General features: G+C 45.7%; 1 protein-coding gene across 1 annotated transcript in view; it reads right to left on the bottom strand.

The window, feature by feature from the left end:
- Positions 1–10,965: 10,965 nt before the first annotated feature.
- The window catches only part of LOC126252739 (troponin C, isoallergen Bla g 6.0101-like), an 81,133-nt gene continuing 78,535 nt past the window's right edge, over positions 10,966–13,563 (bottom strand). The window contains exon 6 of the mRNA XM_049953642.1: positions 10,966–11,213. Within this exon, the coding sequence (XP_049809599.1) occupies positions 11,185–11,213 (29 nt within the window). The 3' untranslated portion in view covers positions 10,966–11,184. The remainder of the gene's footprint in view (positions 11,214–13,563) is intronic.

Here is a 13,563-nt window from a genome sequence, read left to right as displayed (position 1 = left end):
CATTTGTGCACCGCCGCCGTCAGTGTCAGCCAGTTTGCCGTGGCACACGGAGCTCCATCGCAGTCTTTAACACTGGTAGCATGCCGCGACAGCGCGGACGTGAACCGTATGTGCAGCTGACGGACTTTGAGCGAGGGCGTATAGTGGGCATGCGGGAGGCCGGGTGGACGTACCGCCGAATTGCTCAACACGTGGGGCGTGAGGTCTCCACAGTACATCGATGTTGTCGCCAGTGGTCGGCGGAAGGTGCACGTGCCCGTCGACCTGGGACCGGACCGCAGCGACGCACGGATGCACGCCAAGACCGTAGGATCCTACGCAGTGCCGTAGGGGACCGCACCGCCACTTCCCAGCAAATTAGGGACACTGTTGCTCCTGGGGTATCGGCGAGGACCATTCGCAACCGTCTCCATGAAGCTGGGCTACGGTCCCGCACACCGTTAGGCCGTCTTCCGCTCACGCCCCAACATCGTGCAGCCCGCCTCCAGTGGTGTCGCGACAGGCGTGAATGGAGGGACGAATGGAGACGTGTCGTCTTCAGCGATGAGAGTCGCTTCTGCCTCGGTGCCAATGATGGTCGTATGCGTGTTTGGCGCCGTGCAGGTGAGCGCCACAATCAGGACTGCATACGACCGAGGCACAGAGGGCCAACACCCGGCATCATGGTGTGGGGAGCGATCTCCTACACTGGCCGTACACCACTGGTGATCGTCGAGGGGACACTGAATAGTGCACGGTACATCCAAACCGTCATCGAACCCATCGTTCTACCATTCCTAGACCGGCAAGGGAACTTGCTGTTCCAACAGGACAATGCACGTCCGCATGTATCCCGTGCCACCCAACGTGCTCTAGAAGGTGTAAGTCAACTACCCTGGCCAGCAAGATCTCCGGATCTGTCCCCCATTGAGCGTGTTTGGGACTGGATGAAGCGTCGTCTCACGCGGTCTGCACGTCCAGCACGAACGCTGGTCCAACTGAGGCGCCAGGTGGAAATGGCATGGCAAGCCGTTCCACAGGACTACATCCAGCATCTCTACGATCGTCTCCATGGGAGAATAGCAGCCTGCGTTGCTGCGAAAGGTGGATATACACTGTACTAGTGCCGACATTGTGCATGCTCTGTTGCCTGTGTCTATGTGCCTGTGGTTCTGTCAGTGTGATCATGTGATGTATCTGACCCCAGGAATGTGTCAATAAAGTTTCCCCTTCCTGGGACAATGAATTCACGGTGTTCTTATTTTAAATTTCCAGGAGTGTATGTGACAACACTGCGGCGGAATTATTGGCGGCAGTATGAGAAGGTACAACTGGCAAAAAGAGAAGCTTAATGATGTGGATGACAAACTTTAAGGAGACAGGCGGTGGCAAAGAAGATCATCACACGGCCCCCGCAATCCACATGTCACGCCATTAGCCTTCTTTTTTTTGTTGGGTTATGTCAAGGATCGTGCGTACACAACAACAGTCAATGAGATTGCTACCCTTGGTGCACGAATCAGTGAAGAAATCACGACTCCAGATGCTGCCATGTTGACCCATGCTAATATCGCCTTGATGTTGTGAGAGAGGCGAGTTGGGGCACAGACTGAAACTCTGGGAAAACAAAACTCCGAAAGCTGCTAAAAGATTTACAACAAACGACGATGCTCATTTTTTTGCTAGTAATAGAACCCAGTGTTTTCTGGATGTCAAGTAATCGTCTCGTACATAGGTAATTCAGCAGTTCCCCAGAGAAGTGTGGTAGGAATGCTGCTGAACTCCATGTACATACACGACACGTCGGCTAGGCTGCCAGCTAGTAGAGCTATGTGTAGGGGAGGGTGTCATCGTTGAATGGGTTTCAGGATGTCTTGAATAGAATGGCAGCGTGCTTTACACGTGGGTAGTTGTAAATTAGCGTGGATGAGTTAGAGAAACGTTCCTTTACTGTTAGAATACGTTATTAATTCTGTACTGATTGACTCAGTCACGCCTATTAAATATTCACGTTTGACATTTGAAACGTCCCCTTAGAAAAATTATACATGACTGTGCTTAAACTGACACACAGTATTTTTAGCGCAACGCAATCTGACTTTCAAAAATCCCTGCAAAAGAATGGCCCGGACTAACATTAACCTATACCTTTCACAAATCACTTACCTCACAAAAATCTTCGTTACTCGCACTACTGCAATACAGCGAGCGCCACTACTGCCAGCTAAATAAAAGATTCAAACTACGGAAGGCACTAACTACTGATAGGGATAGTTAGCAAATGAAAGATTTTAATAGAGAACAAACAATGTATTCACCTTAATATCATCAAAAGTCATAATATATATAGCAGTTCATGACATCCAGTCTTACAAATTTCAAACCTCCGCCATTTCTTTCCCCACATCCACCACTGCTGGCGGCTCACCTCCAACTGCGCAACGCTACGCGCTGTTCACATCCAGCTGCCCAACACTACAATGGCAGCGAACAATGCAAACTAGCCACAGACTGCATACAGCACAGCCAGTGATTTTCATACAGAGCGCTACGTGGCGTTACCAATACAAAAACCTAAACAGCTTACTTACACATTGCGAAACAACAAGAAGTGGAACAAGCATATGTCAGTTTTAGGGAAATATGGGGAGAGATATTGTAAAGTTCAGGGAAGCTATAAAGGAAAAGCGCGTACAGGTAACTGTGCAACCGATTCTTGAGTACTGCTGAAACGTTTGGGAACACCAACACTTCGGATTAGAGGAAGCCAGAGCAAGTCAGAGGTATCTCCTAGATTTGTGGCATCTAGGGAATCTTAACAGGAAAGCTCCATGTGTTTGAATTGGAATCCTTGTTATTACCCCTGGGACCACGTTAGGTGATGGTCTTAGATCATCGATGTCAGGAATAGGGTAGACCATCAAGCCTTGGGCGCGGGTGAGCTGTAGGTGGGTGGGACATGGCTTGCTTTGCACCTGAAGGCACTTATGAAGTACCGTTAACAAACAAGCATTTAGAGGGACTGCAATGGCTCCCGCACATGTAGTGCGTCTCGTCCGCTGCAGCTGTGGAGGCTCCGTGACGTCACGGCACGTTGGTCTCAGCTCGGTCGGTGTCATCCACGCTGACTCTGGTGTTAGCAGCTCAGGGCAGCGCCGTCGTTGACATCGCAGACTGCGCCCACCTGAGCGTTCACTGGTTCTGCATGGAGTGTGTGACCTCGAGCTGGGCGACACTGCGACCTTCGACGAGAGGAAGGCCCGCAGCATCGGAGCTCGTCTACGAGGATGGAAGGGGGCCGGCGGCTGTGGCGCGCCCCTCCGTGATGACGACTGTTACCTGCCTGCTTCCCGGCCCCACCGGCTAAGTCTCCCGGAGGGCTGATGTCAACGTCGCCCACAGCTTCCCACCAGTCTCAACTACGACAGGTGCACTGCGGCTTGCGATGACGAAGTCCTCCGGGCAGGACCCGCTGTTCCGTCAGAGTCCGAAGAACTCTCGATGAACAGATGATAGGCCGACACCGGCCTCACGTCCAGGTTGGTCAGCTGCGAACGGAGTATGTAACATGCCAGGCTGAATCCTTGTATTAGTGGCACTTAAAGTTCACGTCACAACCGGATGTATTGAAACATTTCCTCACCCAGTACGAGGTGCATTCAAGTTCTAAGGCCTCCGATTTTTTTTCTCAGGACTGGAAAGAGAAACATGCGCAATGTTTTAAAATCAGGCCGCGTTCATTGTCAATACGTCCCAGAGATGTCAGCACCGTACGGCAGATGGAATTTTACCACCAGCGGTGAGAACGAGAACTGTTTTAAATACTTAAAATGGCGACGTTTTCCTTACTTGAACAGCGTGCAGTCATTCGTTTTCTGAATTTGCTTGGTGTGAAACCAATTGAAATTCACCGACAGTTGAAGGAGACATGTGGTGATGGAGTTATGGATGTGTCGAAATTGCGTTCGTGGGTGCGACAGTTTAATGAAGGCAGAACATCTTGTGACAGCAAACCGAAACAACCTGGGGCTCGCACAACCCAGTCTGACGACACGATCGAGAAAGTGGAGAGAATTGTTTTGGGGGATCGCCGAATGACTGTTGAACAGATCGCCTCCAGAGTTGGCATTTCTGTGGGTTCTGTGCACACAATCCTGCATGACGACCTGAAAATGCGAGAAGTGTCATCCAGGTGGGTGCCACGAATGCTGACGGACGACCACATGGCTGCCCGTGTGGCATGTTGCCGAGCAATGTTGACGCGCAATGACAGCGTGAATGGGACTTTCTTTTCGTCGGTTGTGACAATGGATGAGACGTGGATGCCATTTTCCAATCCAGAAACAAAGCGCCAGTCAGCTCAATGGAAGCACACAGATCCACCGCCACCAAAAAAATTTCGGGTAACCGCCAGTGCTGCAAAAATGATGGTGTCCATGTTCTGGGACAGCGAGGGCGTAATCCTTACCGATTGCGTTCCAAAGGGCACTACGGTAACAGGTGCATCCTACGAAAATGTTTTGAAGAACAAATTCCTTCCTGCACTGCAACAAAAACGTCCGGGAAGGGCTGCGCGTGTGCTGTTTCACCGAGACAACGCACCCGCACATCGAGCTAACGTTACGCAACAGTTTCTTCGTGATAACAACTTTGAAGTGATTCCTCATGCTCCCTACTCACCTGACCTGGCTCCTAGTGACTTTTGGCTTTTTCCAACAATGAAAGACACTCTCCGTGGCCGCACATTCACCAGCCGTGCTGCTATTGCCTCAGCGATTTTCCAGTGGTCAAAACAGACTCCTAAAGAAGCCTTCGCCGCTGCCATGGAATCATGGCGTCAGCGTTGTGAAAAATGTGTACGTCTGCAGGGCGATTACGTCGAGAAGTAACGCCAGTTTTATCGATTTCGGGTGAGTAGTTAATTAGAAAAAAAAATCGGAGGCCTTAGAACTTGAATGCACCTCGTAGAGAGTGCGCAGTGTTCCTGACCTACCTTGCTTTGCTTATTCAATATTGTCTTCTCGGTAGCTGCGTCCGTCTCACCCAAATCACACTGCAATTAAGAAGCCAGGATCCTAGATCATATTTTCCAAAATCAAAAGTCAAGACCGTATTCATCGTTCAACACTTATGACAACCACAGTGCGATGTATTTGTTATCACTCACACACACAATATTCATGTGACCAGGCCACTTACACTTAATAATCGTCACATTAGTGGGGTCAAAAACTTCCAGTCTTTAACAATGTTCACAATACGCGTTAAATGTTCAAAGCCGAATACAGTTAAACTTTTTTGGTACCTACCCGAGAAAGTTAAGCTTCTGTTTCAATTATTATCACACCGCATTCCGGCACCGACTTGCCGCAGTTTTGCTCCATGAGAATCTGACCGAGAACTAACTGAGAACTGCACCAGCTCGGACCCTATATAGGCGAGTGCTTCAATATTTAACTATTTCTGTTAATATATTATAGTTTATAATTTCCCAGGGTTAAAATGATCCTTTCTAATTGGTTTTGAAGTTAACTATTGGGTTTTATTACTTAAATAATATGAGTGAGCTGTATCAGTTTAAATACGTAGAACTAACTTATGCATCCGCAGTGGGAATCCCCGACTTATAACCATGCCTGCCCTCTTGAACAATAATTTTTACTTATTCAGATTCACTTAATTCTTAATTAATGCACTTACAAAGTTGACACTGGAGTCATTTTACGTAGAAAAATATAGGTAGCAAAAGTATCAAAAGAGATCTCAGAATTATTCAGTAGTTTGGTCACAATTGACACTGAAAGTCATACAGGCTACAGATTTCAAGTCTTAATATCTATTTAAGTAATAGGCTTTAGGTTAATTTAAACACTTCGCTGGAATCAGTGAAATTTAGGCTTTCTTTTGGATGCAGTCTTATAGCTGAATTCGATCTATTAGCTCACTCGAATTCTACTTGATATGTATTGCACAATATACGTCATTGTTCATAACTTTTAATAGAATGCATTTCCAATAAAACTAATTAGCTCATTACTTTCAGAGTACAAATGGTTCAAATGGCTCTGAGCACTATGGGACTCAACTGCTGTGGTCATAAGTCCCCTAGAACTTAGAAGTACTTAAACCTAACTAACCTAAGGACATCACACACATCCACGCCCGAGGCAGGATTCGAACCTGCGACCGTAACGGTCGTGCGGTTCCAGACTGTTGCGCCTTTAACCGCTCGGCCACTCCGGTCGGCTTCAGAGTACACATTAGAATGTTCTGAAATAATAGATTTTACTAGGGAAATTTTATTTAAACTATTTATGAATTCTGTGCTATGACGCTGATGGCCACAGAATCTGTAGTCGGAATCTGAGCAGTGAAAATAAAAAAAAAAATAAAAGTTCATTGCTTAACTAAGTTACTGAAGGAGTGTAAAACCAAAACAGGATAGCAGTGGGCAACCCTGCTTCGTTACAAGTAGAAGTAGATCAAACTACCAGATAGGAGCAATGTTTATACAGCAACTGTCTCACATGTGTTGACATTGCGAGGCGACAATGACTTCACTTGGCCTGCTTTTCTAGACTGATGAAGTTTACGGACACTTTGGCTGTAGTTGAAAGGTGTCTTAACTTCGCTTTTTAGAAACAGATCTGGATGTATACTGCATTGACAATGCTTTGAACAATCGTTCTTATGTCTGACTTATAACTTGTTACTTCATTCACTCAGCATGGTCAACACATTTATGGCCTCCTTCTCTCTCTCTGATGTCATTCTGTTGTATTGTCACTTTGGACAACCAAGTCTTATAATGTGTAGCAATTAACTTTGTCTTGTGGCCACATTGCATGTAATAACAGTAATCCTGCCTTATTAGCATTCCACCTGGCCTTCGTGCAGTAACCTGATTTACTTCTAAAATTCTACTGCACTCCCACACATATTATTTCGGCGTGCTCTGCTTTAAAATTCTACTCCACTCCCAAGCGTATTATTTCGGGGCGATTCATCTTGGAAGAAAGAATATGATTTTTTCATAAAATGCTATTGGAGGAGTTTAGAGACAAATATTTCAGAGAGATTGCAGCACTATCCTAATGCTTCCAACATATAACTCGCGCATGGACCCTAAGGACAGAATAAGGGAAATTAGGGTTCACAAGGGGCCATGCTGGTAGGAGCTTTTCCTTCGCTCAGTTAACGAGTGGGACAGGAATATGACTTACTAACCGTGCTTCGAAATTTTCTCTGCCATGCACTATACAATATTTTCGGATTATTTATGTGCGAGGGCGGTTCAGAAAGTAACCTCCGATTGGTCACAGTGCGGGTTGTGGGGGGAGTAGCGACGCCATCTGTGCGTTCACGCACTCAACAGGTCAGTCGGCGTCAAGCCGTGGTCGAGTGAACGTCGTACCTGCGCTAGTTTAGTTTTTGTGGCAGTTTGAAATGTGTGCTGCAATAGAAAACCCCGCCAAATGTGAAGTGCGTGCTGTCATAAGGTTTTTTACAGCCAAAGGATATTCTGCAGCAGCTATTCATCGTGAGCTTTGTGCCGTGTACGGACCGAGAGTTATGAGTGAAGGAGTTGTCCGTGAATGGGTACGTTTATTTAAAAGTGGACGAGAAAACGTTCATGATGAAGAGAGGAGTGGTAGACCATCATTGGTGACTGACGAACTCGTTCAGACAGTTGATGCAAAAGTTCGTGAAAATCGACGTTTCTCAATGTCGGAGTTGTCTACTGGTTTTCCACAGATTTCTAAGACTCTCTTGTACGTGATAGTGACAGCAAGATTGGGTTACCGTAAGTTCTGTGCACGATGGGTGCCCAAAATTCTTACCGACCACCACAAAACTCAAAGAATGGCCTCTGCATTAGACTTTCTGTCACGTTATGAGGACGAAGGAGAACCATTGTTAAACAGAATCGTGACTGGTGACGAAACCTGGATTAAGTACGTGAACCCTGAGACAAAAGAACAATCAAAGATGTGGGCACATTCAAATTCGCCTACCAAACCAAGAAAAGCCTCGCAAGATTTTTCTGCCAGAAAACTGATGGCAACGGTGTTTTGGGATGCCAAAGGGGTGTTGTTGGTTGAATTCATGGAACGTGGTACGACCATTAATCAAGACGTGTACTGTGAAACAATAAAAAAGTTACGACGGGCTATACAGAACAAACGCCGTGGTATGCTGACTTCCGGTATCGTTTGTTTGCACGATAACGCCCGTCCTCACTCTGCTCGCAGAACAACGGCCCTTCTTGAGTCCTTCAAGTGGGACGTTATCAACCATCCACCTTACAGCCCAGACCTGGCGCCAAGTGATTATCACCTCTTCATGCATTTGAAGAAATGGCTCGGGTCACAGCGGTTTGATGACGACGAAGAGCTCAAAGATGCGGTCACAGGCTGGCTCCAGGCACAAGCGGGTGATTTTATTGCAGAAGGAATTTCAAAGCTTGTGAAGAGATACGATAAGTGCCTCAATCGCTATGGAGACTATGTAGAAAAATAGTGCAAAGATGTAGTTGTAAGATGTATATATTAAAATATTTTTATTTAACTTGGTGTATTTTTTTAAATCAACCGGAGGTTACTTTCTGAACGGCCCTCGTAGATATACAGGGTGGTCCATTGATTGTGACCGGTCCAAATATCTCACGACATAAACATCAAACGAAAATGCTACAAAGAACGATACTCGTCTAGCTTCAAGGGGGAAACCATATGGCGCTATGGTTGGCCCGCTAGATGGCGCTGCCATAGGTCAAACGGATATCAACTGCATTTTTTTAAATAGGAACCCCCATTTCAATTACATATTGGTGTAGTACGTAATTAGTTGGACCACTTTATCCGCTTTGTGATAGATGGCGCTTTAATAGTCACAAACGTATAAGTACATTGTATCACGTAACATTCCGCCAGTGCGGACAGCATTTGCTTCGTGATACATTACCAGTGTTAAAATAGACCGTTTACCATTTCTGGAAAAGGTCGACATCGTGTTGACGTATAGCTATTGTGATCAAAATGCCCAACGGGCGTGTGCTATGTATGTTGTTCGGTATCCTGGACGACATCATCCAAGTGTCCGGACCGTTCGCCGGATAGTTACGTTATTTAAGGATACAGGAAGTGTTCAGCCACATGTGAAACGTCAACCACGACCTGCAACAAATGATGGTGCCCGAGTAGGTGTTTTAGCTGCTGTCGCGGCTAATCCTAACATCAGTAGCAGACAAATTCCGCGAGAATCGGAAATCTCAAAGACGTCGGTGTTGAGAATGCTACATCAACATCGATTGCACCCGTACCATATTTCTACGCACCAGGCATTGCGCTCTGAGCACTATGGGACTTAACTTCTGAGGTCATCAGTCCCCTAGAACTTAAAACTATTTAAACCTAACTAATCTAAGGACATCACACACATCCATGCCCGAGGCAGGATTTGAACCTGCGACCGTAGCGGTCGCACGGTTCCAGACTGTAGCGCCTAGAACCGCTCGGCCACCCCGGCCGGCCTGGATGTCTGGCACATAGCTCGCGTGCGGTTGAAGCGGTATTGAATAGCATATTTCATGACAGGTGGATTGGTCGTCGAAGCACCATACCGTGGCCCGCACGTTCACCGGATCTGACGTCCCCGGATTTCTTTCTGTGGGGAAAGTTGAAGGATATTTGCTATCGTGATCCACCGACAACGCCTGACAACATGCGTCAGCGCATTGTCAATGCATGTGCGAACATTACGGAAGACGAAATACTCGCTGTTGAGAGGAATGTCGTTACACGTATTGCCAAATGCATTGAGGTTGACGGACATCATTTTGAACATTTATTGCATTAATGTGCTATTTACAGGCAATCACGCTGTAACAGCATGCGTACTCAGAAATGATAAGTTCACAAAGGTTCATGTATCACATTGGAACAACCGAAATAAAATGTTCAAACGTACCTAAGTTCTGTATTTTAATTTAAAAAAACCTACTTGTTACCAACTGTTCGTCTAGAATTGTGAGCCATATGTTTGTGACTATTACAGCGCCATCTATCACAAAGCGAAAAAAGTGGTCCAACTAAAACATTTCTTTACGTACTACTCGAATATGTAATAAAAAATGGGGGCACCTATTTAAAAAAACGCTGTTGATACCCGTTTGACCTATGGCAGCGCCATCTAGCGGGTCAACCATAGCGCCATCTGGTTTCCCCCTTCAAGCTAGACAAGTTTCGCTCTTTGTAGTTTTTTCGTTTGACGCTTATTCCTTGAGATATTTGGCCCGGTCACGATCAATGGACCACCCTGTATATGTATGGTAGAAGCAGGTGTAGATGCGCGCTAGATTTAAGGTGCACGTGTGGATGTAGCTCTAGCTGTAGATGTACATATTTGTGCAGATGTAAGTGCTTGCTGGTTTAGATAATCTGAACAGACAGTCTCTACATGATGGACCATAGTCCTTCTTGATGCAACATCATGTGTCGTACTCCACTCTTCGAGGAATGTGCCAGTCTTCTCAGAGTAAAGAACGGCACCATTGCTTCGCTGGATCCCACATTAGCTTGACTCACCATCCGAAGAACTGCTCTAGGATTTGGTGGTTGACAGCTTTCTCGTCAGAGTCGTCCACCTACAATTATTTATTGTTTGGCGGCTCGCATACGCAAGGCGTGGATCAGTCCTCCTCAGGATATGTGTCACAGCCGTACTTGGCTCCTGCATGAATATGTAGACACATGGGAGCATCACACAATTTTGTATTTCCAAAGTCAGAGATCGTGTTCAGTTCTAAGTTCCTAGTCACTTTTACAGTGGAGTGTACCTACTATGGTACAGGTCATTTCCGACACGCATATCCTTTCTGTTGCATTTGTCACACAGTTGGGAAACAAATGATAAAATAGGATTTTAGTCGGTTCGGAAACATTAAAAATACAGTGTATTTGACGGTTAGAGGAAGTAAAACAAGAATTTGTATAAGAAAGTGCTTATTTTCATAACTGTGTTACACAGTGAAGTCACCAGCACAAGAATAGACACTATATGGTTCTGCTGATTAACAAAGTAAAAAAATAATTAAATATATCGTGTTTCCTGGTAGTAGGATGTACTGCAGTCCTTCATACAGTTGTAACCGTAGACCCTGGAACAGGACGACCACAGACGCCGCCCGGAATGTGTTTCGTGTAATTACTCTCCCGTCATCACCTCCATAAACTCTGCAACCAGACAGAAAAAAAATCATAAAAATATGTTCCACAAAAGTGAGCCTAACTATCATGAGTAGAGAATGACAAATTCACAATGTTAAAGAAAATACACACGAGTGCACACATACATATTTTTATTTTTGTGTGGGAAATGGGCATATTTGTCATGGAAAAAAATTAAAAATAGCTGGTACAGTCCGGTTCCGCCGGAAGTCTTCTGGAGGTTTCCTTGGTTGTAAGGTATATGCTGAAGCTGGTAATTCCCTACCGACTACTCCTAACTGGGAGCCAAATAGCGCCATTTCCAGCTGGTGGGGATTTGTCTGAAAAGACTCAGCCCACTGTGCTGTCATGAGAAGGAAATGAAACATGGTAACACCATCAGAAAGCGGAATAGAATGCGCCACACGATTTACATGGGCAGATCTCAATGGACTGTCCTGAAGTTTGGACAGGACAGCTGAATCACAAACATAATACGTGCAATGAGATGATATTCAGGCTATGTCGCATATTTCCCATGGTCAGTAATTGGCTACTTCAGCCGGGCGTGTTACGTTTATAAACCTGTGATAGAGTAAATAGCTCGCGTATCAATAAAATTCGGATGCTTCTGTTAAAGCAAAACGTTCACTTTAAACCTTGCTTTCGACAAGACATTCAATGCTACAGTAACCAGCCACTAATTAGTACGCTTTCAGCTTTTTCTGTACGGTCACAGCAAGAATACTACTTTCCCAGTAAGCACGAAATATCATCTGCAACAAATGTTCAACATCGAGAAAATAACAAATTCCAGAAAAAGCTCCGTTTATAGTCTTTTGTAGTTCTGAACAGTACAACATGCTGGGGATTAATTTTTCGGGTTAGTGTAGTTGAGATCCGCAATGAATCAACGCTGTCAAGTAGGTTGTGGTTTTTACTGGTGTTCGAATTTTGATCACGCAGATTGTCGAGTTGGTGCCCAGTCTAGAACTCCGATATCCATCACGTCACGAGTTAAAATAAGGAAGTATGCAGGAAGTTTTGTTAATAATGGCCACACATTATTTCTTCTACTTAGCTGATATTTTACAAGTAAGATGACACAGGAGACGAATAAACATACGAAATCGTTTATAATTACCGACTCATCATATGGCATATAATTAATGATACGGGATAATCTCACACCGAAGTCAAATTGTAAATGACTTGCGACCCGCCCCGCCCTCGCACTGGTGTACTAAGTAACTACGGCCCCATGATCTGTCCAGTGCACAGACAATAAATTATTTACTCAAACCAGACTAACGAATAAGTCTGTGTAATAGTGCAAACTATATCAAAACTCTACAGTAGTTCCTGAGATTAGCGTTCACATACAGACAGAAAAAGGCGGGGACGGACTTTATAACACATATAGAAGAGACAATCATTACAAAACCATTCTATTTGATATCCAAGATACACTTAAGAGCCAAAGAAACTGGTACACCTACCTAATATCGTGTAGGGCTCGGAGATATGCCGCAACACGACGTGGGATGGATTCGACTAACGTCTGAAGTCGTGCTGGAGGAAACTGGCACAATGAATCCTGCAGGGCTGTCCGTAAATCCATAAAAGTACGAGGGGGTCGCGATCTCTTCTGAACAGCACATTGCAAGGCATGCCAGATATGCTCAATAATGTTCATGTCTGGCGAGTTTGATGGGCACTTATAAGAGTGCTCCTGGAGCCACTCTGTAGCAATTCTGGACGTGTGGGCTCCTGCTAGAATTGCCCAAGTCAGTCGGAATGCCAAATGGACACGAATGGATGCAGGTGATCAGACAGCACGCCTACGTACGTGTCACCTGCCAGAGTCGTATCTAGACGTATCAGGGGTCCCATATCACTCCAACTGCACACGCCCCACACCATTACAGAGCCACCACCAACTTGAGCAGTCCCCTAAAGACATGAAGTCTCCATCGATTCATGTGGTTGTCTCCATACCCGTACACATCAATTCCGCTCGATACAATTTGAAACGAGACTCGTCATGTTTAGGTCATCAACAGACCAATTTAGATGTTGACGAGTCCAGGCACGCCGTAAAGCTTTGTGTCCCGCAGTGATCAGGGTGCACGAGTGGGCCTTCGGCTCCGAAAGCCCATATCGATGATGTGTCGTTGAATGCTTCGTACGCTGACATATGTTGATGGCCCAGCATTGAAATCTGCAGCAATTCGCGGAAGGGTTGCACTTCCGCCACGTTGAACGATTCTCTTCAGTCGTCGTTGGTCCCGTTCTTGCAGGATCTGCCGCAGCGATGTCGGAGATTTGATGTTTTACCGGATTCCTGGTACTCACGGTACACTCGTGAAACGGTCGT

Source organism: Schistocerca nitens, chromosome 4, assembly GCF_023898315.1.
Source record: "Schistocerca nitens isolate TAMUIC-IGC-003100 chromosome 4, iqSchNite1.1, whole genome shotgun sequence".
NCBI classification, from domain to species: Eukaryota; Metazoa; Arthropoda; class Insecta; order Orthoptera; family Acrididae; genus Schistocerca; species Schistocerca nitens.
The sequence above is the reverse complement of the archived record's forward strand: the minus strand, read 5'-3'. Positions and strand labels throughout refer to the sequence as shown.